Source organism: Falco cherrug, chromosome 9 (assembly GCF_023634085.1).
Source record: "Falco cherrug isolate bFalChe1 chromosome 9, bFalChe1.pri, whole genome shotgun sequence".
Taxonomy (NCBI): Eukaryota; Metazoa; Chordata; class Aves; order Falconiformes; family Falconidae; genus Falco; species Falco cherrug.
This window is the reverse complement of record NC_073705.1, coordinates 19,263,556-19,289,558: the sequence shown is the minus strand read 5'-3', so window position 1 is coordinate 19,289,558 and position 26,003 is coordinate 19,263,556. Positions and strand designations below refer to the sequence as shown.

At 38.2% G+C, this 26,003-nt stretch overlaps 1 protein-coding gene across 1 annotated transcript in view; it reads left to right on the top strand.

Annotated features, from left to right (window-relative positions):
• INPP5F (inositol polyphosphate-5-phosphatase F) overlaps positions 1 to 25,231 on the top strand; it is a 44,648-nt gene extending 19,417 nt beyond the window's left edge. Inside the window, exons 3-20 of the mRNA XM_055720338.1 lie at positions 3,014 to 3,150; positions 4,393 to 4,521; positions 5,243 to 5,410; positions 5,735 to 5,791; positions 7,335 to 7,533; positions 9,874 to 10,053; positions 11,593 to 11,660; positions 12,100 to 12,224; positions 13,577 to 13,654; positions 14,390 to 14,510; positions 16,531 to 16,659; positions 18,158 to 18,275; positions 18,829 to 19,027; positions 20,019 to 20,090; positions 20,184 to 20,257; positions 21,500 to 21,628; positions 22,368 to 22,455; positions 23,680 to 25,231. Coding sequence (XP_055576313.1) covers positions 3,014 to 3,150; positions 4,393 to 4,521; positions 5,243 to 5,410; positions 5,735 to 5,791; positions 7,335 to 7,533; positions 9,874 to 10,053; positions 11,593 to 11,660; positions 12,100 to 12,224; positions 13,577 to 13,654; positions 14,390 to 14,510; positions 16,531 to 16,659; positions 18,158 to 18,275; positions 18,829 to 19,027; positions 20,019 to 20,090; positions 20,184 to 20,257; positions 21,500 to 21,628; positions 22,368 to 22,455; positions 23,680 to 24,814 — 3,206 coding nt within the window. The 3' untranslated portion in view covers positions 24,815 to 25,231. The remainder of the gene's footprint in view (positions 1 to 3,013; positions 3,151 to 4,392; positions 4,522 to 5,242; positions 5,411 to 5,734; positions 5,792 to 7,334; positions 7,534 to 9,873; positions 10,054 to 11,592; positions 11,661 to 12,099; positions 12,225 to 13,576; positions 13,655 to 14,389; positions 14,511 to 16,530; positions 16,660 to 18,157; positions 18,276 to 18,828; positions 19,028 to 20,018; positions 20,091 to 20,183; positions 20,258 to 21,499; positions 21,629 to 22,367; positions 22,456 to 23,679) is intronic.
• Positions 25,232 to 26,003: the final 772 nt, after the last annotated feature.

The window sequence follows — 26,003 nt, the reverse complement described above, 5'->3', positions numbered from 1 at the left end:
GTGGTTCAGCATCTGAGATCTTCAAGGAGATGTTGCTGCTGCCACTTCTAACTTTAAACATTGTTTTTGCATGCAACTAATTTTTAAGTTACCCAAGTAAAAGAAAGAAAAGAATATGGTAGCATAGGATTTCTCGGCTAACATCAAAATACTTGCAAAAATCAGCATTTATAGTAAACTTATGTACAGTTTGAGGAAAAATTACTGCAAAATCATTTGGGGAAACTAAATGCTAGATTGTTTGGGAAGTGTTAGAGAAAATAATACAGCAGTGGTGTACGGACAGTGTTGAAGCAAAAGAGCTCAATTCTTGTTTTAGAGAGGAATAGGAGGTAATAGTTTACTTCAGATAGAGTACTTTAAATCATGTTGCCCTCGGCTCTGCCGTAGTTCATAAAACACTAAAAATGAACATTAGATCTTAAGAGATCTAAAACATGCAGTATTCTGGAATGATGTATAGCTGTAGTGTTTTTTTGCCTGTACACACTAAGTACACGATATTTTTTTTTACGCTGTTTGTGGAATTACTTTTTTAACTGTGGAAGCACATACTCTTATTTAGGGATTCATTTATTTAATTATTGCTGGCAATTATAATATGCTGCTTCTATGGCTATTGTTGAAGCTTTTACTTTAGGGCATACTTTTATCTGCATAATTACTTCCTGACTGTTTTCTTTTGATCTGCTGGGGAATTCCTGTTTTCTCTCAGTTTTTTATGGCTCTGGCTGTAATACAAATAGTTTTGAAATGTACACCGAGATGACTTTGAGTGCATTTTTAAAAATGATAAAAGGATACAGAACTCACTTGGCTGTATTAAGCTCTTAAATTCTTGTTTACTGCTACCAGGGCTTGTTAATATGAGGTAAGATGAAGAGTAGACAGAGAGGTTTTTCTTTTCCAGTTTTCACAAAGGTGTATCTGCATAGAAATGCCTTTACATCATACTTACTTTTCCTATGGAATCATTGATTATTTCACTGTACCTCTAGATGATATCCTGCCCTTTAAGAATATATCTTTTGTTTGTTGACATACACTGGTGGTCTCCTCAGTAGTAAGTTGTGTGGTTAACCTTCTGCAGGTGGGAATAGATGAGATTATAGGACTGCCCAACAGGAATATCTTCTGTACTGCCCTTCTGTTAGGCTTGGCTTGCCCTGGGTTTCCAGAGACTATATTATTTCTGCCTACTGGAAAGCAGTGCAGAAAAAAATACACCTTCTTTTTAGATGAAGCGGTAGACATCTTCATCTGTTGCTGGTGTTCTTGGCAGCATTTCAGTTTCCCCTTTTAAACAGGATTTTCTTAACTATTCATTGGTTTTCTCACTGTTGCATGGATTCTGCCCTGTTTTTCATCAGCTTCCCTGCTTTTATTCCCACCGTACTCCCATGGTTGCTGGGTGGAATCCTGGAGGCAAAGGCAGGTTTCAAGTAATTTTGCCTGTACCTGGACAGAAAAACTGTTCCAGCACCTGCTGTCAGTGAGGATAACTGTCTTGCTGGCATTTGCTGTCGCTCTTGTCCTTATTCGTTATCTTTTGACCAGTTTCTAGGAGACTATCCTTATGGATAGCCTCATGGCTTTGAGTAACCTGGTCCCACCTCAGAGCTGACCCTGCTTGAGCAGGGTGACATCCTGAGATCCCTTCCGAGCTGACTTCTCTATGTGATCCTGTAGAGATGATGATCCTGATGCTGTGTTCAGGAAGAGGTGCAGGACTCCCTTTAGAAGATCACATACGTTAAATAAGTGGTGCATGTCTTCATTTTCCCTTCACCCCCTCCCTTTTTGGTGGGCAGCCTTTGGTTCTCACAACTTTAATAGACCTTTAAGTCTATGCTGAGAGTATATTGGAAAATCTGGGAAAGAGAACAATCCTGGGTGGCCTGTGACTTCAAACACATTATCCTGGGCTTTTGTTAAGGGCTCAGAGGATAAAATACAGTTTAGATTTTACTAAGCAAGGAAAATGGAGTTTGTATTGGATATAACGACTCTAAATAGAATTTTCAAAGGCTGTATATTGGTGTTCAAAGGCATGATACATAACAGAATGTACTGTCAGAAGTGTGGAGGCATATTTAAGTGTACCATAGCAGGCTTTTAATGTCTGTCTGTGGCCTCTTCAGTTAAACTCTGTTGCTTCTCCATTTGGAGAAACAGTGAGTGTGTATGTGTGTATATCAGACTTTCTGTGCCTTTTCCATCTCTCCCAACAGAATGATCACTTTTGACTCATAAAACCTACAACATAAAAGCTCAAAAATACTACTAGCATGCTACTGATCTAACAAAGGGATTAAAATGTAGGGAACTAATGTCCAGGCACTGTTCAGCAGTCAGCAGGAATGTTTGTTGTTCTGTTTCTCTGTCCTTTTAAAGTGCTGAAGCTATAATTGCAAATGTTGTAGACTGAATGTGTGTATGGAATGCACCTGTTAGGAGTTTCTTCAGTGATCTTTGGCTCATCAATTTCAGTATGACTTAGATGCGTATACTTCAGGAATAATGTTGTAAAGCTTTAAATACACAAGAGCTGCTTTACGATGCAGTCTGTTTGCTCACCAGATTTAACTCATGAATCTTGTAATGAGATGTTACCTGTGTCTGTCTTGTTTGCTGTTTTATACACGACAGAAGGTACAAAGGGAAAATCTTAGCTTGCTTTATGAGCTCCAGCTGTTCTTTTCAAATTCTACTGCTGTTAGTGACATTGGTGGGAATGTGCATCACTGTAGAGATTGCCTGTTTGCTGTAGATGAATCAGTGGTAACCTTACCTCTAATGGGTAATTCTATGAAAGAATTAATCTTATTATATTAGAGACTGAATAAGTGTGTTTTAGCATTGTGGAAAAATTGCAATAGCAAATTACCATTCTCTGGAGCCTTCTAGTCCAATGGTTACTGGCAGAGGTTTTAGACTGGGGAGATGCTTCTGGCAGACTAATCAAAGTAAATGCCTGACAGACAAATCAAAGTATCCACTAATCTTTTTCCAGATTTACCGTGGTGGCTACTTTTAATTCGTCAGAAAGCATTAATTGGAAAACTTCCAGGAGACCATGAGGTTTGCAAAATAACAAAGATTGCAGTGATCCCACTTTCTGAAACAGAACCTCAGGATCTGGAGTTAGAGGTATGACTGTCTTCAGTGAATTCTGACTTTCCCCCTATCCATTTCAACGAAATTTAAATGTAAAATATCATAGTTAAGCAAATACCTCTCATCCCTTTTTCCTGGTGTATGCAGACATATTGAACTTTTTGTGCTTTTTAAATTCTGTGTTTTGATTAAAAGTTCTTATTTTTAAACACAAATCACAAGTATTTTCCCTTCCTAGCAGAACAATAAAATCATATCCATATTTCATAAAGATCCTTCAATATACCACACAAAACCAAAATTGTTAGGGTAATTGAGCAGCAGGTCATTTGAGAACGGAGCTGTATCCACTGGAATCATCCAAAGCTGCAGTCTAGGACAGGGACCTTTTTTTATTTAAAAAATAAAAAGAGAAAGAGCTCTTCTGATTACCTCATGATGACTAGGATGGTATGATTTTCAGTAAATCCTAGTACTCGGGGATGTGCACTGTGATTAGTAGGCTGTTGGGAGAACAGTTCTGTCTCCAGGCTCTCTTTTTTGAGTGTGTGGGAGCAAGAAGAGCTGCTGAAGCACTGCTTCAGAATCTGAGTGTTGGAACCTCCCAAGGTCTGGGATACAAGAATATGACTTGAAGTCTAGATGTAATATCTTCCTGTTCTTAGTCATATAGCCATCTGCTTGGTGCTTCTGTGCCTAGAAGCCTGTGTAAGAACTAGGTTTACAGTGCCCTCTCCCAAGTACTTCAGCTCTTTTACTCCTGAGGTTATCCCTGAATATCACAAGGTAGGGCTTCATGTGTGTGGGTTTTGTGGGGGAAGAAGCATCATATCTTTGCCCTCTGAATCAGGAGAAAGAAAAAAAATAAAATATATTTTATGGATGCTCTTGCTTTCATCCTGTTCTGGAATCTTGATTCTGTAACTTAGCTTCAAGGCAAACCCTTACTTTAAAAGTTGCAGAATTTTTTCCAAAAGAGAACAGATAAAGGAAAACCAGTACAAGTGAGTAATACTAATTTACGCTAATTTGGGTAGGAAGTTGATGTGGCTCTGGATACTCAGTCATGTCAAATTGAGGCAAATGGTCTTAAAATCACAAGAAAAAACGCCTTTTATAAAAAAAGGTGGAAACCTGCATGTTCCCCCTGTATTTTGGAATGTCTCCCCTAGGTTTGTGGACACTGCAGTCTGCTTTTGTAGATTTTAATTAAGATTGTCTTGACATTTTAAAAGAGTATTTAAGTATTGGCTTTAATTCAGTATCATTGTTTAGCTTTGTAAAAAGCATCACTTTGGGATAAACAAGCCAGAGAAGATTACACAGTCCCCAGATGACACAAAGTTTCTGCTGAAGACTCTTACTCAAATTAAATCCAATGTGTCTGCTCCAAATAAAAAGAAGGTAAAGCTTTCTACTGATTTCCTGTTTGTTGTTTTTTTTTCTTCAAATATTTAGTTGGTAATTCAAAGGTTATGGTGGATGATCAAATGGAGTACTAAGAACTAAAAAGAGAACTGGTGAAAAACTGCAGAATGTGCAAGTACTCTATCTTGAAGTTCAGTTTAATTTTTGATTATTTAACTGTGGCTTCTATAATCTTTCATTTTGTAATTGTATAATTTTGGCAGAATTGCTAGTAGAGTGCCTTCTTACCAGGATTAGCTTCTAGTGGGATTCTAAGCTTCCTCCAATTGCTTTTCATAAGGGTCTCATAATAAAAATTGGAGACAATTTGGTGCATGGTTCCTCAGAGAACACCATGCATTCTTACCAAAATGCTTTTAACATAATAGGGGCTTAAATTAGAAAGTCTGAACAACGTTTAATAAAACTAGAACAGGTAGATGCAATATTTCTTGACCTCTTGAGATTGAAACGTACTACTTGAATGTAAGCTTCAAATGTTAGTCTGACTGCTTTGCTAATGCCCTTACTGCTAAAAGTAAAAGTATGATATTTCCAAAGGTGCTGTCCCATATGTTTATCTCTGCTAGGAATTTTAAGATCCTGCTCCTCAGTGGGAGAATGTTTGTCCTACAGAGTTAGAAATGGCATCTAGCAAATAGGGCTGGAGCCTTTTTCAGTCAGAGAAAGGTGTAAGAAAGCCATTACTTTTTTTCAGATTAAAGAAAGCAAAGAAAAAGAGAAGCTGGAGAAGAGATTATTGGAAGAGTTATTCAAAATGTTCATGGATTCGGACTCCTTTTACTACAGCCTGACATATGACCTAACAAATTCTGTGCAGAGACAGAGTGCATGTGAGAAAACTAACTTACCACTGTGGCGAAAAGTAAGTGTGGGGGGTTTTGTTTGGTTGTTTTATATTCCCTTCTGGGGGATGTGCTGTTCAAGAATGTATGTGGTCCAAATTTGACTGGTCACATTATCTGCTGGTATAATCTACAGCAACCAAAGTTTGCCCTGTAACCAGCTTTAGTGCAAGGAAGTGAAACAAGTCTCCAACAGCATGTCTTTAATTGAGCTGTTATATTTAAAAGCAGTGAATGCTAGACTTCTCTGTACAGTTATAGTGAATAACACTGGTGTCTTTACCAAAGGTATTGCCAAACCTTACTTAAAACATTGCAGAAACCGCCCTTTTTGTTTTAAACAGGTTGATGACAGATTCTTTTGGAACAAGCACATGATTGAAGATCTCATCAGCATTGATGTGAGTTATTTCTAACAATAACATATGTTTAGGAGAACTATTCTTTAGTTTCAGTTGAAATGTTTGCCTAAGGCCTCAGAAGTTTACTTAAAAACCTGCTTGGCAAATAGGTCAGGATCAGGGCTGCATCTTCTGAAGCTGAGTAGCTGGCATTACCTTCTTCCCCAGCCAGCCTTCCAGCAGCCTTCTAGCCTGTGATCACTGCTAAATAATCAAACATCAACTGAATTTAAAATTTTATTCCAACAAAACAATGCAGAGTAATTTGCGTCATACATTTGTGCTGATTTCTGAAGGTAAACTTGAGATTTATGCATCTGTGAAATGGATTATCCTTGGACAGAGCTGAACTTCATAAGGAGGAGGAGCCAGAAAAGAAAGAAACTCTGAACTACAAAGTTGTCATCATACAAGAATTTTTGCCTTCCTAAGTGGAGGATACTCTTTTTCTCCTTGAACAGAGTAGCTGGTCAGTGTAACAATAGTGTAGAACAAATTATTCTGAACAGCTATTCAGAGTAGATAAAGCATTTTCCTGGCTAATGAGCACATGAAAAAACATAGAACAACCACTTTTTTCTTCAGTGTATGATGTAACCTTGTAAGTAAAGGACTGAGTTACTAACTACTGTAGTTGTATGTTCTTTTAAAGATGACCGCAGACACTTATATTATGCCCTGTGTCTCTTTCACTAATAATTTTCCATACTCTAATGGTTATGGAGTCAGAGCAGGGTAAACCTAGATGCTCTGTGAAGAGTTATGTATGATGCAGGAGTTTAAATAGTTGTATTTTTCATGTTATAGGATATAAATGGATAACCTTGAATTACTAGGGAGTTAAGATCTCAATTCTGCTCATGAAACTGAGGTTTTAGGGATAACAAAGCACTAATGTGCAGGGCCCTGAACAAGTTGGCTTGGGTACTAAGTGGGCCCATATAAAGCTTATGATAATATGTTCAGCTGAAAACAGACTAACAACATTACACTTTTAAATTTTTATCTACCTATATAAATGTAATATATGTCCACACGGAGGTTGTGAAACAAACTTTACCCAGTTTCTGCCTTAAGGATTACCTAGATTTCCTACTGTATCTGAACTGACTAGCCTTGTCTTTGGCATGAGAAGTTACTACTTCAAGCTCTTAATGTGCTTTAATATCAGGTGTAACATTCTATGGAAAATTCCCTTTGGGGAGACTGGAAAAGAAGCTTTTAAATACTGTAGGTTTTTTTCTGTCCCTAGATAGCTGAGAGTAGAGGAGGGCTTTTTGCCTTGCCTTGATTCAGCTTGCTTCATCTTTGCAGAAAAATCTTAGGTTGCTTTCTCTTTCTTCCTCCTGATCTAAAAGCCCTACAACTAATGGAGAAAAAATGTTGGTACACCTCTTACAGGAATAAGACAATGATATAGCAAAAGTGTCTGAAAACATGAATAAGTGTGCAAAGCAACTATTTATAAACATGAGAAATGGCAGAAGGAATTGTAGGTAATGTAGAACCAACAGGAATGTAACTGGGTTTTTGTAACCTTCAGAATGCTGAAGTGGACTTCTGGATTATACCCATCATACAAGGATTTGTGCAAATTGAAGAACTTGTAGTAAACTACAGTGAATCTTCTGATGACGATAAGAGCAGTCCTGAAACTCCTTCTCAGGAATCAACTTGTGTAGATGACATTCATCCAACGTTTCTGGTGGCACTTATTTCACGCCGAAGTCGGCACAGAGCTGGTAGGCAAATCTATTTCAAGGTATTGGGATTGTTCCTGAGCACTGGAGAGGGATGCAGAAAATAAAATTTGGGTGCTGTGTTGCGCAGCATATGGTGAGCCCTTGTCAAAGTTTTTCCTCCTTAAAGGAGGAAAAAAGGCTGTAGTGTGTACAGCACTAGACAGCTGTTACTTAGAGTGGTTACTAAATGAGCTTTACTAGTTTCCTCCTGAGCACTGAATGCATCTTTGGAGGTCACAGTGTGGAGGTGAAGTTCCATCTTTCCAAAGAACACCTTTATTAGGACCTGGCGTACAGCTGTCCTGATATGTTTCAGTAGCCCTGACTGAGAGTTAAATTTTCAGAAGTCTTTGAGGGCTTTGACAGCAGCTGAATAGTAACTTGAAAAGGCACGTGGGTGTGCGTGCCTGTGTCCCAGATGTTTATGTAGTGCCAAGGTGTGAAATAAGAGTCATGCCTTGGTCTTGCACCTTATTTGACGACTTCTAGTAGTAGCAAGGCAAACAAATTATTCCTTGTCTTTAGGAGCACAGAGAGAAAGGTTGAATCACTTTACAATTTAGTAAATCTTTTCAATCTACCAGACTTTTTAAGATACTCTCCACCATGTCAAACTCCTTTCCTACACAGTCAGAACATGTCCAAAAAATAAGAAAAAGAACTGGCGAGTTTACCCTGATGTGGGACTGGCCTTTGCACCACAGCTTACTTCAATGCACTTAATTAATTTCCCAGGAAAATTGTGTCAAAACACCTCTGAGCACATAGTTGAGGGTTTCAGGGTAGTATCTAGCTTGCAATATGCCTTATACTAAATTGTTATAACGATACAGAAACTGAATAGGAGGGCAAATCTCTCAGTGATTTTTCTCTTACTGTTAATGACACTATACTCATCGGTTTGCTAGTCCAGAACATACACTGTGTAGAACTTTCTCCCTTGACACAAAAAGATTGCTTTAGTAAACTGATGCAATATTTTAAACAATCCTATAATTATTCTTCAATTCATTCTGTAATACACAATTTTAGCCAAGAGTTTGAAGTGTTTTCATTTCTGAAATAAAAAAACAACCCCTCAAAAAACCCCAAAAACCCAACAACAACCCAAACCCAGAGGAATCATTGACTTGAAAGCCTAAGATACTTCTCTGTATGATACAGTGATTATTTGTCAGGCAGCTTGTTTGTGATTTAAAAAAAAAAAGTAACCCCTGCACTAAATTATCAGTATGCCCAAGACCTTAGGGAAAGGTATAATGAGATAAAGGAAGACAGCTGCTCTTAAGCTTAAGAGAGTAAAAGCCTAGTGTCTGCAGAAGTTGAGGTATCAAAAGTAAGGAAGCTGAAGTTTCTTATGTAATGATTTGGTTTGGGTTTTGATATAAGAGCTACTACTGGTGGCACAACATAAGTAAAGGCTATCTGATGCACTAGTCTAAAAGCCCCTGTCTGGTTAAAGGCATAATACTGCTTTGACCTTTTGTGACCCTATAAAGGTCCCCATGATAAGTATTTTATATTCCTTTCACTTCCTTATTTTTAACCTCTTCCCTTCTCTCCCATAGTCCTTAGCTAGTACAGTTGAGGTTCAGTTTAAAAGTTTGGTCGTGTTACTTCAGGACTTGGAACAGAGTTGTTCTGATTCTGTGGAACTGAATTTCTATGCTATAAACCATGGCCTTGAAACTTTTTCCAACTCTCTTTACTGAGTTCTTCCCCATCTATTGCTGCCATCTGCATCCTTTCTGAAATAACAGTGTAGTCTCCCTTGAGTAAAGGATATGCAAACACCGGTTCTGTGTAAGGATCAGATCAGAGATGGTTTGGCGAAAAACTGTTGTCGGAAGAGCGGTATCCGTTCTTAATGTGAGCATTAGTTATACAAGTTGAGGGCGATGAGGGGAGTCTTCTGTTTTGTGGGACATGCAAATATTCTTGGGCTGCTTGTGGCATCTGTTACTGTGACAAGTGGAGCATCTGTCAGTAAAGGTGGCCTTTAGGTTAATGGAAAATACCAAGCACTAAAGTTAAACTTTCTGCTGAACTGGACAGAACAGGAGCAACGTATCCTTTAGGGTGGGCTAGATATCTGGGACTTGATTGTGCCAGTAGACTGCCTTGCCCTGCCAATGTACTGGCATACCATGAACAGCAAAAAGTAAACTTCACCTATACAGTCAACACAACTTTTGGGGATTAGACTAGGATAGGAGTGAATTTTAGCCAAAAATCCATGATCAACAGTAGAACTCTCTTGTGTTACACTTGTTAAAAATGATAGTGGAAATTGTTAAGACTAATACTTGTATATGAATGGATCATTCTTATTCATCCTAGGAATGCGGTATAAGCGAAGAGGTGTTGATAAAAATGGAAATGTGGCAAATTATGTTGAGACGGAGCAACTGATTCATGTTCATAATCATACTCTTTCATTTATACAAACAAGAGGCTCTGTGCCTGTTTTCTGGAGCCAAGTTGGATATAGGTATAACCCACGGCCCCGACTGGACAAGAGTAAGTATTTGAGTGGAATAGCTGAAGATCGGAGTTCCCTTAGAAATGGGTTAGTTGAAGTGTTGCTTTGGCACTGGTCTTTCAGTGGCACTTCCTAGAAGCCAGGAATGACAACAATGACTTGATTCCAGTTAACTGCTGCTCTCATTGCCACTATGCAGAGCTCTGACTTCTCGTCCATTGTAAATTCCAACAGATCTTGAATTTTAATACTTAATGAAGTATCTGTTTTACGTCTAGTCTTATTAGTTGCAGTGTTTTCTGGGTTGGGAAGGGAGGCAACTTGGCTTTCTCTTGAGAACCTGCTTAGACATTCATGTCTTATGCGTACCTTTGTCCACAAAGTAAACTTATGCTGAGGTTCCTTCTGCATTAAGAACTGCTATTTCAATGTGGGGAAACAAACATTTCATAGAACATCAGTTTTGTAGTGTGCTTTTGTCTTTGAAATGCAGTACCATCTAGTGGATTTTGTCAGATCTAAATTTGCCTCATTTTCCACTCAAAGATAATGTAAAATCCAAAACATTTAAGAATACTAATGAGAATATTGTGGCCAACCTGAATGCTTGTATGAATTATGTATTCATACCTGTACTTTATTAAAAGGTAGAGGTTGACAGAATCTTCTCTAGGTTTGCCACTGTAAAGGAGAGACTTTTCTCAGAAACACTTTATACCAAATAACCTGGAGTTTACTGGAGAAAGATAATTTGTTGCCACCTCATGGAAATGAAAATCAAAATAAAATCATAAAGTGAAGAAACTCAGAATAAAACACCTCCCAATCCCTGCCCCTGCCCTCCCCCCCCCTCAGTATTTGGAACACTTGATTGGTTCCAACTGGAAGCTTGTGCTGTGACATCGGTTTATAGAACTGAGCAGTTCTTATTCGTTCATATCTTTTTTTTCTTTTTTTATTCTTTTCCAATAGGTTTAGTTTGCTTTTTTTTTAAAAAAAAGTGAGGAATTGGATTGAACTTGATAGGTTTGCAGGTAGCAGTTGAGACTTTGAAGAATTAGTAGTGCCTTGAATCAACTGGGTGGTGTTTTTGGTTTTTAGTTACAAGTAGTTTTCTCCTTTGGGAGAAATGAGTAACACTTCTAGTGTCATGCTGTCCTGCATGTGCCCCTTTTGCAGTTTGCAAACGTTTCTTCTGAAAAAGCAAGTAGAAGTACAAGATGTGAAACAAACACAATCACTTTTCTGGGAGAGGTGTTTATGTAGATGTTTGGTGCCTATGTGAGAGGATTAAACAGGCATGTTAAATTTTTGTCCAATCTGCCCTGCATAAAAGCGAAATATAAGCAAAATTTAACAGTGGTGCTTCCTGTACACTATAGTAGTAGAACAACAGTGTTGAAGTTGAGCGAACTGATGAAAACGTCAAAAGTAATTCTGTACAATGTGGTGTTATGTATCTAAGTACTTTAAGGGAAGCTATCTTGGTTTTTTCGAGTACAGCTTTGGGTATAATTCATACTTCAAACGGGACTTGTTGCTGAACAGGCTTTTTCTAACACTGCTCTGACTTGTAGGTGAAAGTGAAACTGTGTCTTGTTTTCGTGCACATTTTGAAGAACAGCTGAAAAACTACAAAAAGCAGGTGAGTGCTGCATGATAAAATAGTTATTTTATGAAAATGTAGGAGATGAACATTCATGTTTTTAGTTTCTCTTGTTGATGATATGTCGTGTGGTTTTCTAGACGCTCACTGGCAATTGGAGGGGTGGTACGTAAATAAAACTTTAAGTTTTTCAAGTGTCTCTGTAAGTAACCCTTAAAAAACAGCAATAACTTACAGAAATCTCTATAAGCCCCCCTTCTGTGTACCTGTTCTGTAAATTCATAGCTCTTCTGAATTAAAATTCAGGTAGGCATGCAACTACTGGAGCTTATTTGATCTTGGGTATAATCTAGCAAAGATTGTAACTTCAGCAAGATTGCCTACAAATCTTTTAACTCTTGAGCTATTTGTCATTCCATGGTATGTATCTAAGGAAGTTGTGTAGCAGGTGACAAGTATTAATTAAATTTTTTAACAGGTTATTATTAATCTGGTGGATCAGACGGGCAGAGAGAAAATTATTGGAGATGCTTACCTTAAACAAGTTCTTTTGTACAACAATGCAAATCTGACTTACGTTTCGTTTGACTTCCATGAGCACTGGTAAGAACCCTTTTCAAAAGTGTCACTTTGCATCTTTACTAGCATGAAAGGAGAGTAGAAGGAAGGAGAAGAGCCATTATTATTTTACTTCTGCATGAAACACTATTCTTTTGAATAGGAAGAATATAGTTTGTGAACTAACGTGCTATAAAAGTTCGAGTTTGGGTAACCAAGCACTGCAGCTTGTTGATCTTGTGTCCCTGACTTGTTAAATATGCAGTTATTTATTAGGCAAAGCTTAGAAGTTGTTATGCATTTTAAGCAAGTTTCCTTAAACATGCTATGAATGTAAAGCTGTGGCTGACCTGCTTCTCAGGCTGTGTAGCTTTCCTCTTTAATTCTTTACAGCAAGCTGTTCCTCTGTTTCCCTTGCTTGTTTCTATAAACATACAATGGATTCTTTCAGGACCCTGATGCTGTTTTTCCATTATAAAATACACTGGATTTTATTTTAATCCAGTATAAATAGTTGCTGTTTTCATGACTGCACTCTGTTGGCGTAGTTGAGGGCAGTGTTCACATGCCCAAGCATACACAGGCATGTATTTCTCATGCTTCTGTCAAGCAGACTGCATTTGTGTACAATTATGGGGCTCTAAGAACTGTATTAATCTTAATTTCCTAACTTAATCTTAGGGATTGCATCTGGCCTGGGAAAGCATTACAGACTGAATAACTATGTCATCAGTAGATACTCTCTGAGAGGGGGAGGGAGGAGGGAAAACCCCTTCAGAATTGTAATGACCTTTGAGATTTCTTTCTGTAGGACTGTTATCCTGAACTGATTTCATACAGACTCTTTTATTTAAACGAGCTTTTGGTTTTGCTTGTTTGCTTTTCTCCCAAGAACTGGTGTAGTGGCCAGGACTGTTCCTTTTTGTACTGTGAGCATGAGTGAATAGATAGCAATACTGAAAACGAACTGGTGTGGTGGGGGGAGGAGGGGATGATGTATCTGTAAGTGGTTTTTCTGTAGAATTGCGGGTAAAGCCGGGTAGGCCACCCTGATTTCAAATCTATAGTGACCACTTTTGTTGAGTCTGTCTAAAATAAGAACAGAATGGTTACACATGCCTGAATGACTGCACACTTGTTCTTCCTTATGGAGGCAGCATTCAAGAATGCAGATTCCTCAGAATTTAAAGATCTCAATCTCTTGCCTTGGATTTGGATATCGAATGGTATTGTAAAATATTTCTGAATATTGGCTGCGATTTTAAAGTTTATCACAGGAGAGAATCTCTCCCACTCAGTCAAAATACTATCTTTGTTAGCATTGCAAATAATACAAAATAATTAAGAAAAATAACCACTCTGGTTCAAACTGACTCCTGTGAAATTCTGTATTTTAGCCGAGGAATGAAGTTCGAAAATGTTCAAACGCTGACTGATGCCATTCATGATATTATTCTTGACATGAAGTGGTGCTGGTAGGTAGTTAACTGTTTTTAGACTAGTATGAAATGTTTATAGAAAATGAAACTACATATTCAGAGGCCTTGATTTTTGTCATAACTAACTGATACATTTTGTGTTCCTCTCTTGATGCCCACCTTGTGCATCCTGAGTTTTTGTGTTCTGAGGTATTGGTGTTCTACACACGTAGCAGCAAAAATTCTGAAACACTGTTTTCTGCCTGAGGCTTACTGCATTTAACACTTCTAGGGTTTTTTATATTTAATGTGAAACACGCTGTGTTTGACCCACAAACCCTAGAATGCCAGCCTTGCTACTGGAAACAGTAGGCATGCTTGAACTTTAGTTTGTACTGATTAAAGTTAATGCATTGTGGTAATAAGTATGGCTGCAGTCTTCAATCAATTACTGTATATTTTCCAATGTGTTTTGTGAGTGAGATGTTGCTGTTGTTAGATTGTATGTTTCTGAAACTCATGCCTTTTCTCCTGAAAGCTCATTATTAGTATGTTTGAATTTGATTCAACATCTGATTACATACCCAACATACACCTTATCGGGGCCGTAAACTTGGTATCTGGCCTGAAGAGGAGGATGGGTGGGAACAAGAGTTGTTAATTCGGAGTGGGATGTGGCTGGGGTGATGAGTGCAACTCCACGCTGAAGTTTTCTACTGTTTGTAGAAACTGATAAATTACACTGGGTGGCAAGTGTCTCAGTATGCTTTTGCTCTCTTTTTCTGTTGAAAGGGTTGACCAAGCTGGTGTGATTTGTAAACAGGAAGGCATTTTTCGAGTTAACTGCATGGACTGTCTGGATCGTACCAACGTCGTGCAGGCTGCTATAGCAAGAGTGGTCATGGAACAGCAGGCATGTATAACTAACATACTTTTTCAAGTACTGAATACCTCAGAACTTAATTGTAATCTGCGTGTTTGAAAAATGCTAATCTTAATCTCTGCTGAAAAGTCTTTGCAAACTGCTTGGAGAGCTCTGAAGCTGAAAGTAATATGTACAATTAAAATAACATGAAGTTGTTCTGAAACAGTGATGCCTAGTGTCCTCCTCCAGAGAGGAAATCACTGTCCACATCTTGGAGAGGATTCTCTTGTTCTGATTTAGTAATTTTAAGTTACGCATTAATACAAAGCTTAAAAATACATCCCAGCCCCCAAATCCCTCCCCGGAATGAGATGTTAAAGGACTAAATTCTAACTAGAAGTTGGATGCTGTTTTAGCCACTTTGAAGTGAAATTCTGTGGTGCAGTGGGGTAGGTAGGTTAGTTCTCTCCTCTGTGTGAGAGGAGTAATTAAATCACGATGTAAATATCCCAGATGGCTGTGACTACTACGCTCTGGAATAGTTTTCCCTGTATAGAGAAGGAATTTCCGAGCAGACTGAGAGACCTTCCTTTAGTCTTTCTCCTCTTTGCCCTGACCCCCATTTGTTGTTTGATGTAGAAGCTCAGTGATGATAGTCTTCTCCTGTGAATACTTAATAGTACTGTCACTGAAACTTTGAAGCTTCAGCTACAGCCCAGCCCAAAACGAGCAAACCTGTTTATGTTTAGAATGAAGGATGGTGTGGGTCCTTCATTAGGATGAAGAATGAATGGCTCTAACGGTTGTATCTGGCAGTTCCTCTTTGTCACCTGCTTTTACGAACTCCTGACATACTATAAGAGTATTGGGGATGAGGTGTGAGACCAGGAATCCCACAGCTGTTATTTTAAAACAGGATTTCCAGATATATTAACTCTGAGTTCAAGGGTAACCTCTCAAAATCAAGAGTTAGACTTTTGTGAAGAGGACTTGAGTAGTCATTGCTCTAGTACTAGCCTGTGGTGTGCTAGATCATTCTCATACTATAGCTGAAGTACTTTGGAATCAATCCATAACTGAGAAGTGCCCTAAGCATTGCAAGGTACATGACATAAATTAGAAGTCGGAGTTACATGTACCTTACCTTTGCACTTCCTTGGAACAATAGAACTTCTCTCAGCTGGAAACTTGATAGAGCTTTCAAAGTCAATGTACAGACTTGTATCAATTTTCATCTAAATTACAAAGAGTGCTTGCGCATTTTTTTTATTGGTAGTAAGTTGAGTTTTGCCTGTGATTTAGTCTAAATTATCTCTGCAGTTGGCCTAACATTTAGTGACTGCACTGCAGTGTTATGTATGAGCTGCTTTATCAATTTAGTTGGTATGTAAAACCACTAAAGTTTGTATTGTAACCGAGCCTTATCTTGGGAAAACTTCAAGTACAACTTGTTCTGAAGAGTAAGATATCTTACTTTCAGTATCAGTGTTAAACAGTAACTGTCCAAAATGTACAAGCATTAATAATAAACACAACACATGAAGTTGTTTTAAGGTTTTATTTTGGCAGAGGAGAAAGTTTGAAGATGGCACTTCTGTCTAGAAACAAAAGATTAAGTATCTGGTGTGCTTTTCTTGTAACTAGTAAGAGATTCCATTTTTTTATTTTCGGAACTATGACATCACAAATGCCTTTGCAATGAAAGATACTAACTTTTTTATCCCTGTTAAAGTTTTGTGATGTCTGTTCTCTTGATATTTCTCTATAGAAAATGGAAACACATCCAATACTTCAGGTACTTTGTTTTCCTGTAGCTAATTTTTTGTGAAGATTGGCTCCTACATCCATAATTAATGTATTACTGCTGCATCCAGTGATATGATGTTTAACAAATCAATGATTCATTGCTAACAATTTAAACTGTCAAAATATCAGAATGGGTTCCTCTTTCAGATCATATAAAACTTAATTAAATGCTTGGCAAGTGTTCCCATTTTCTTTATCAAGCTCTGATGCCGAGAATGATTTTTACCTTGACCCTTATGTTAATGTGTATGTCAAATTCCAGCTGAAAAAACTGGGTGTGATGCCACCAGAACAGCCTTTGCCAGTAAAATGCAATAGAATCTACCAGATAATATGGGCGAACAACGGAGATGCCATAAGCCGGCAGTACGCGGGCACAGCAGCCTTAAAGGTAAAGGTAGAGCGTTATCTGTTCTGGTGATGAGCAGTATTTTATGTTTCAGGTTTGATGTCCAATGGAGAACTCCTGTATATGTAAGTTACCCCAATATTCTGCATGCTTTTGTCCTGAAGATGTACCAGGCCTTTTAACAGAAGAATATTTTGTATCACACTTGGCTGGAGTGTCCCGGTGTCCTGTGGCAGTGCTGGCTGTATTTTAACTTAATTCTGTTAGTTTTGCATCTAGATAGAAAGCGTGGCTGAGCAAAGGGTTTAAGATCTGTATCAAGCATTACTTCTGTGTAAATTTAAGCATGGTTATAGTACTTTTAAGCAGTTACAGTACTTCCAAAAGATACTCTGAAGGACTGAAGATCACATTATGTAGGTAACAGGGTGATATTTAGTTAATTTTGTAAAGACTCTTAATTAGTTGTAATGCAGTCTGTCTACCAAGGTCAGACATCAGTCATGAAACTCCTTACTCCTGCTGCTTTGAAAAGTTACAGAATTTGAGCTACTTTCTGTGTGTATATAATCACTGGTGAGACAATTTTTAGTATTCCTGGTATTTGGCATTGGAAAAACCTTTACAATGAAAATGCTGAACATTTTAATCTTTTTTTTTTCAAATCTCTCTGCTGAACTTAGATTAGCCTTTTACATTATTATTTTTTAAAAATAAAATATCTGACATACTTGTATCGATAGTGAATGTTTTAACTTTAAATCTGAAGCACAGGCTCACTTATACATCTAAATTTTCAGCTCTTCTGCTTGAAGATTTCTCTACTTGCTGTTGAGGTTCATGGATTAAACTTCTTTTCAGTTGGATGGCAATCACTCTCTTAACTTGAAAGTGAAACACACTTGAAATATTCTTCATAGTAGTTGGCATGGCTTTTAAGAGTGCTCTGTGCCAATGTTCGGACAGTCTCTGAAAACAGAATCCTCTAGTGAAATATAACTATGAAAACTGCTTTTATTCAAATTCGAAGCCTTCTGTGGCCTAGAAACTTCCTTTTGTTTCTGAGCTTGGGAAGCTATGTACTTTTTCATTCACTATGTTGTTCTTGTTTTGGTAGCAGAAGCAGAGAATATGAAAACCACTTCTCAGTAAGCTGCAGTCTTCGCCATTGTTCCAGTAGTGTTCCTTTTACATAAACATCCAAAAAATGAGGGGATTTTTTGAGGTGTACAAGCATCACAGTGATTGATGTCTTGAAAGTTCTGCTTTAATGTTAGCTGGCATGTATGTCCAGATTAATGTTTTCCATCAGGAATTCATATAGAAACGTATGTCTGTCAAAACCACAAGGTTCTCGGCACAGTCAAACAATGCCATGAGAAGTAGATGCTCTCTGAAAATCCAGCTTCTATATGAAACAGTTACTTGAACGTAATTTCTGAGTTGCCATCTATTCAGTTCTGAATTTCAGAATGCCAAAGCTTTTGAGCTGAGACTGCAAAGTTGCATATATGCATGATTTGTATGTTCTGTGTAACAGGGTGACTTCACAAGGACTGGTGAAAGAAAGCTGGCGGGAGTAATGAAGGATGGAGTTAATTCTGCCAACAGATACTACTTGAATCGTTTCAGGGATGCTTATAGGCAAGCAGTCATAGGTAAGAATAGGATTTCAGCTAACCTGAACTACGGTATTTAGAAAAGTTTATTAAAATCTTCATCTTTCTGACTGATTTTATTTATTCCCCAACACCCCCCCCCCCACCCCCCCCCCCCGAAGCTTAGAAGCACCTTGAGTATGTATATAATGTTCATGTCAATGTAGTGGACGCCATATGAAATGGTCGTTCTCCATTTGGAGATGAAACAACACTGAATTCAGGGAGATTAACTGCAGTATAACTCCCTGTAGAATTTGCTCCTAACTTCATTTTAGCATTAACTGTTTTGTGACATCTCTCTTAGACAAAGTTAAATTTATGTAGCAAATGTTTTTTAAAATGGTGAGTTAACTCTTGCTTTTCACTAGGAGAAAATAGTATTATACCTACTGAGTCTTCAGTTTTGCACAACACTGTTCAGAAAGAATAACTGTTTTTCAAGAGTCCATATATGAAACATCTGGAAGACATTTACAAAGTAATCGGACTATTGCTGTATATCACTTCTAACTGTTGGTTTCTTGTTTGGTATTTTGTGGGTTTTATTTAGATTTGATGCAGGGTATCCCTGTAACAGAGGATCTTTACTCCATATTTACAAAAGAGAAAGAGCATGAAGCCCTGCACAAGGAGAACATCAGGAGCCATCAGGAACTGATCAGCCAGCTGTTGCAGAGCTACATGAAACTGCTCTTACCAGATGATGAAAAATTCCATGGAGGATGGGCCCTTATTGACTGTGATCCAAGGTTTGTTGAATAAACTCATGATTGATCAGCTGCTACTATAACACATCTCATCTGTTAATCACTACTGTTGTTAAATGATTTTGATAGCTGATGTGTTAACAGAATACAAGTGGAGAGTTTTGTACAGTGACAAGAGTCCTTGACGGGGTTGAATACTTCTAACTGTAAAAGCAAAGGTTCTCTAAACGTGCGCTTTTCCCAGAGTGCCATAAGAGCGGTGCATGCTGGAGTTACCTTTGCAATACCATCTGGAAAGGCGTGCATTCAGTTAATATTGCCAAAATGTGGCTGGCACCCTGACAAGCACTTCCAGCTGCCCTTAGTTCTAGAAGGTGCTGTTTGAGGAGCTGTTGTTCCTTATTGCTTTGTAGGGAAAGTACAACTTGACTTCAAAGCCATCTCTATCGGGTTAAAATCTTGTGTAATGAGTCAGTAGTAGAAAAGCCTAGATTTTTCTTCATGAGAAGTAGTGAGCATAAGCTCTAACTTCACTGATAAATCTCCTTGTCAAGTTCAAAGTTCACGAACTTGTAAAAGAAAAAGTGGTTAGATCTACTGAACGTTGAACTTCAGCACTTAAAAATAGCAAAGCAGGATGTTATGATAGTTACTCAAAGCACAGATTCATCACCTCGATTGAGTCGGAGACATTTTTCCATTTAGCATTTTTAATAGCTTGTGGGTTTCCTATTTATTTTTTGACCTGCTGCTGACCTATTTGAGCTGTTAGACTCCAGGTTTGAGAGAGAGTGTTGCTTATGTGGATCCCCTTACTTTATGGTAAGCCTAATGACACATCACATTTTGGCTTGTGAAGTGTCTCGCCTAACTGGGTTTTTCAGTGGCTGTGAAAAAGTAGCAGCATCACGGGTGATGACATACTGTAATGTGCCTTCACTTTTAAGAGGGTTCCTAAAATACCTTGGGGATGGGTTAAAGCTGTGCAGGTAAAACCTTCTCCCCTGTATTAATTCTTCTTTCCCTTCCTTAGTCTCATTGATGCCACTCATAAGGACGTGGATGTTCTGCTGTTGCTCTCTAATTGTGCCTACTACGTGGCCTAGTAAGTTACCACTTTCTCTTACTATGTGTGGTTTAATTCTAAGTAGCTTTATTTCAGATTACTAGGAAGCATTAAATTTTGATTCTTTTGTAGTTATGACGATGAAATCGACAAGGTGAATCAGTACCAAAGGTTAAGCCTTGAAGCTCTGGAAAAAATAGAAATAGGTAAGAATGTAGTCACCATATATCTTTCTTGAACGCTTTTAACAATAGCTTGAGCGCTTATCAAAGCATCCTACAAATATATTGAAACAGCGAGCCTCAGTGTGTTGCATATGTCCTGTGCAGCCCGCCATAGCCAGAAATGTGCTTTTTCTTGCTGATAATGGATGCCAGAGTTGAGTCTGGGGTCTCATATACCTGTCTTTTGCTACTGCTTGAAATAGAAACTTTGATCACTAAATTTTCCCTCTTTCCCTCTTTCAGGCTTAAAACCCCCCCATGGATTCATCAAAATAAATTGCATTGCTTATCAAATGTCAATAACAATTTGATCAACGTTTATGATGAATCATAGGTTTATGCATTTTTTCTTTGAAAATACAGCAGCTGGTTCTGAATTGTACTTTAAATCTGTTTTGTAACTTTTTAAAACTTCCTTCTCAAGGTCTGTTAAGAAACATGCAATTATGAAATAACCTTGTTATGTTATTTCAACTTACTTGTTGACTAAGGAATGTAAGATCTGCAGGATAAATCCAGCATTTTCCACTGAAAGTGCTGAAGATATTACAGCCTTAATTTTACAGATGAAAAAGGTGTTCCAGTTGGAGAGAAGGGGAATTTTTGTGGCCCTCAGTGTGTGCGCTCTCCAATAGTTTAATCCTCCATTACACAACGCATAGTGATTTCACAGTCTCCTTACTGTAACTTCTGCTGTGCCTGTGCAATTTCTAAGAGTTCAGTGGAAAGGTCTCTCCCACTTGTGTATGGTGGAGATGCATAATATATCCTGATGGACAGAATATAGTTGAAACATCTAGACCAAATGCCTTATAAAACCCAACACTCTCATTTAATGATATAGATATGATGCGGGGCATTGGAGAGTTGAAGTACTTTGTCTAAATCTTGGTAAAAATACTTGCTTTCACTTTAAACCTTGCAGGAACATACCTTAAACCACAGGGTGTAACAGGTGGAGAGTTCTTCCTCTTCTGTTTGAAAGGGTGATCTGTAATAAACAGATGGATTATAATAGACATAAACAGTGAGTCTGATTGCTTTTTGAAAGTAATTGATTGTTTAGTTACTGGGACAATAATTTACAATGTCTAGCCTACTCTAAAGAAAACATGAAGCTTTTTAGGCTGAAAGACTGTCAACACTTATGTTTAGGCACAGGTTTTGGTGCCATCTCTTTTGGGTTTTGGTTAAGGAAGCCTTTTAATCTGGTTTATTTCCCAGGGCCTGAGCCCACTCTCTTTGGCAAACCGAAGTTCTCTTGCATGAGGCTGCATTATAAATACAAAGAAACGAGTGGATATTTTCACACTCTTAGAGCTGTGGTACGCAACCCAGAAGAAGATGGAAAAGGTTTGTTTCATATGTAGAAGTTGTATACGTAAAAAAGTGTATTCAGTATACCAGTGTTTACTTTTCCCATTGCTCTTAAATAACTTTGGAAGAACAGTAAGTTCTAATATAGTCAGTTGCGTGGGGTGAGGAACCAACAAAACCCCTGTGTGGCTTCCTGTTTGAACACTAGAATGTTACTGTTTTAATGCAAAGTAAAATAAGTTTGATATGGCTTTAAAGCAGCATGTCTCTCTAGAATTGAGGCGTGTCCATGTTCGGATCTTTACTGCTCCAAAACCTGATAAAATGAACTTAAAATTAGTTCCTAAAGAGTGGAAGATAATTCATTTATTTCATGAAATCAATGTCTAGAGATGGTCTTGCTTGTTGTTTAATGAAATTAAATGAGCACTAATAAGGGGAAAACATCACTTCTTACCTGGAGCACTGAGTTCTGTTAAAAAGTATTAGAATAAATAATAATCGCTTCTCTTCCTTACACAAATGATGTACCATGGCAGTGATTCACTTACACCTGGAGGTTAAGGCTTAAGGAAACTATTATTTAAGCTTTAAGTCAGAATTGCAACTTGTAGGGTGCAGCTATTCTGTAGGGTGAAAGGAAAAAAAAAAGGCAACCTACAAAACCAAACAGACTTACATATGTTAAAATTAGACTAATTTCTTTGTAGATTTTGGAATGTGGGACTTCAAGGGTTTTTTTTAAGGGTCTGATAGGCTGCTACTTGCATTTCAGACACTCTTCAGTGCATTGCAGAAATGCTGAGAATCACAAAGCAAGCAATGGGATTAGATGTGCCCATTATTGAGAAGAAGCTGGAGAGGTGAGTGCTTAAATGATGTGAACCCTCTGTATCCCACTTTTTCAGTCCTGTCAGCGGCTGACAGTACATGCTAACAGTCATATGTGATGTCTGTATCTAGCTGCTGTGCTAGGAGTTAATCTGTCTGTATGCGGCTTCCAGTAATTGTCTGCAGGTACTTAACTAAAAGTATAAGCAAGAATACTATTTTATATGTGTGCTTATGGTCAATATGCACTACCAAATGTAATAACATACTGCAAATCAGTTGGTTTATTAGTTTGTCAAATTAAATTTTTTCCTATCTGAACTTGATCTCTGCTGCCGTAGTAAGAAGGCAACCCAGTGACAATCTGGTGTGGATTCCACTGCAGCTGAGTGGTTAACAGATCCAGATAATGTTACGGGTCTTGTGTGAAGAAATGGCTGAAGTTAAACTTATAAACTCCAAAGTGTCAGTCAGAATGGCACAGAAGTCTTTGTTTTGCAAGCCCATTAAGAGAAGGGGGCACGGGGAAGCATAACTGATAATTAAAAATACTCAATAGACTTTCTTAGGTAGCTTTCTCTAAATCAGTTGCCTAAATTAAACAGAAGTAACCTTTATCTACAAATACTGGTGAGGTGTGGACTCTGGAGTAGAAAGAAAGAGGATGGCTAGCTGAAGCTTAGCATGTTTAACCAGTTCAAGTGTAATCTCTGCATTATTTTGGACCCTTTACGATTCAGACTGTATGAACTACTAGAAAATGTGTTGTGTGGCACAGTGGTAAATGGTCAAGTGAAAACTGCTAGGGCATGTACGTCAGTAACTTGCTTCTGCATTCGTTGATTGGGCGACTACTTTGGTTTCTTTTCCCAGTTGAGCAGGAAGTGTAGCAGGAAATCTTGCTCTTTTTCACAGTACTGAAGACTGAGTATTTGCTAAATCTGGCTACAGAGTACAGCATACACAAAGTCAGGGTTACAAATACAAAGAATTAAAATCTGGTTTCATCAAAAACTAAAAATGCCTGCAGAAGCTTGCTTTTCCTCTTGCTTGGCTACCATTCCGTATCAGCCCTCCTTTGGTTTTGTTGGTTTGCATTTGATCAGCTTACATGGGTACAATTATGTCAGGAAGGGATAAGTTGGTAACCAAAATGTCCATCTCTATTACGGACGTGGACTGGAAGACTGTAAATACTTGGTGTTTATAAATGAGACTGCCTTGATTTGTACACTAAAGACTTTTTCTTCTTCCAGGAGGAGCAGTAAACCTCATGAAGACATCATTGGCATTCGTTCTCGGAACAGAGGGTCCCTGGCCCAAGGCAAAAATTATTTATTGAGCAAGTTCTCATCTCTCAATCAAAAGGTGAAACAAACCAAATCCAATGTAAACATTAGCAATCTTCGGAAGTTAGGCAGCTTTACCAAACCTGAAGTGAAAGTCAATTTTTTAAAACCAAATTTGAAAGTGAATCTTTGGAAATCAGATAGTAGCCTTGAAACATTAGAGAATCCAGTGGTAGATCCTAAAGTCCATACTGAATCTGATACAGAAGGATCAGATAATGATTCATTCCACTCTGATGACTTCCTGACTAATTCCAAATCCGATGAGGACAACCAGCTAACTGACTCCCTAGAGAACATAGGGCAGACAGACTACGTGCTGCCTAGCTGTGGGATCATCGCCTCAGCTCCGCGGCTGGGCAGTCGCTCCCAGTCTATAAGCAGCACTGACATGAGCATCAGCATTCACGTTCCGTCGGAGATCCATGTCTCTCAGGCTAGCCAGTCTGACTGTGAAGACATACCCATGCCTTCTGCTGACAGCGTGGAGATGGAATTTGCTAAACCTATTGATGTGTACTGCCAGAGGTTTGTGCACGATGCTCAAAGTAAGATGTCAGATGTTTTGGAGGCTGAGGCTGGTTCTCAGGAGCCCCATCACATAATAAATCAAGCCAGCAATAATCCATCTAAGAAGGCAGAAACCAAGGCTGAAGCTATCGGAGACATTCCTTCCAGGCCATCCAAGCTGGACGTACAGTCTTCTGAGCCAGATCCTCAGCTCTTAGCTGTTGGTGGGACAGATTTCACTAAACCTTATAAAAGCCCAGGATCGGTGTCTGGTAACTTGGAGACGGGACTCCACATGACTCCTTCTCCAGCTGACAGTAGCAGCAGCAGAGCTGTATCTCCTTTTGCTAAAATTCGCAGTTCCATGGTCCAAGTTGCTAACATCACGCAAGCAGGATTGACTCAAGGGATTAATTTTGCTGTGGCAAAGGTCCAGAAGAGCCCTGCAGAACCAGAAGCTATAAATGAAATCAAACAAAAAGAACTGAAAGAAATGTTTACGCAATGCCAGACACGAATAATTCAAATCTAGTTGCTAATTTAGGAAGTGTTCTTCTAGTTGTGGCTTTTTAATACCATACTAAAAAAACCCCAACATTGGGACTTACTGTGGCATGAACTGCTACAGAATACTGGGATCAATAATATAGATAAAATTGTTTACAGGTAGCAAGAGATGCAAATGGATTTGGTTCTGACCAAGCTTCAGAATTCCCTCAGGCAGCTGAGACAAAAGAACGGTAAATCATACTTAAACAGGTAGCTTAGACACTGGGATTTAATAAGCATGCTGTCTATCTTAAATGTGTTGCACAGTTATTTTTCAAGACTAATTTTGTAGCTCTTCTGACTTACGTAGAAAGTATTTATACTAAAAAGGTGATACTGCACTCCTGTGACCTTACTTACCTTGCACTACACCAGCAAAATAACTTACCAGTAAATTACATTTTATTTATTTTTGGACTAGTATTTTTACTTGTTTTCATTGAAGTTTTGGATGCGGCTTTCTATGAATTGTGCCTCTACAATGGGAATTGGTGTGTTTTTGTTGAATTCAGTTACATTAACCAGAAGTCAAGATTTCTTTTCGATGACCTCCTCTTTCCACACATCCTGGGACACTTTCATTAAAGGTAAAGCATATAGCTCCAATCTGAAATATCCACAACTCTGCAGTGCAAATTTAGTTTCTGGGGTTTTTTCTCACTTGTTTTGAGGTGAGGGGAAATGGAGAAAATGTCCTCTAATTGCCTGGCCCATGATAAAGCTATTCCTACTTGTCTTTTTTTCCAAATCCCAAACAGTGGCCATTTGCTCTAATTTTTTTTTTTGTCTTTACACAAAGACAAGTCAGATACTGACCTTCAGACACTGTGTCCTTCTGTGCTATGATTTTTTTTAAAAAACTATATTCTAAATGTCCAGATGCAAAAGTCCAAATAATTTCTAAAACAGAAGGCAAGTGTCCTGTTTCATAAAATCAGTGTTACATTAGAGCATAGTTGTCAGCATCTAATAAAACAAATTCATTACCGACTCCAGCTTTGCATACTTGCAGGATAAGGCTAAGCATCCACTCATGCTGGGAATTGCATAAAACCCCCCAACCTTATCTGTAGGTGTCAAAAGATTAAATCTAAGTTATTCTTTCCCAGAAAAGCCTTGCCATGCCATTCTAGTATAGATTATCCAAAAGCTACTGTAAAGCAGGATCTTAC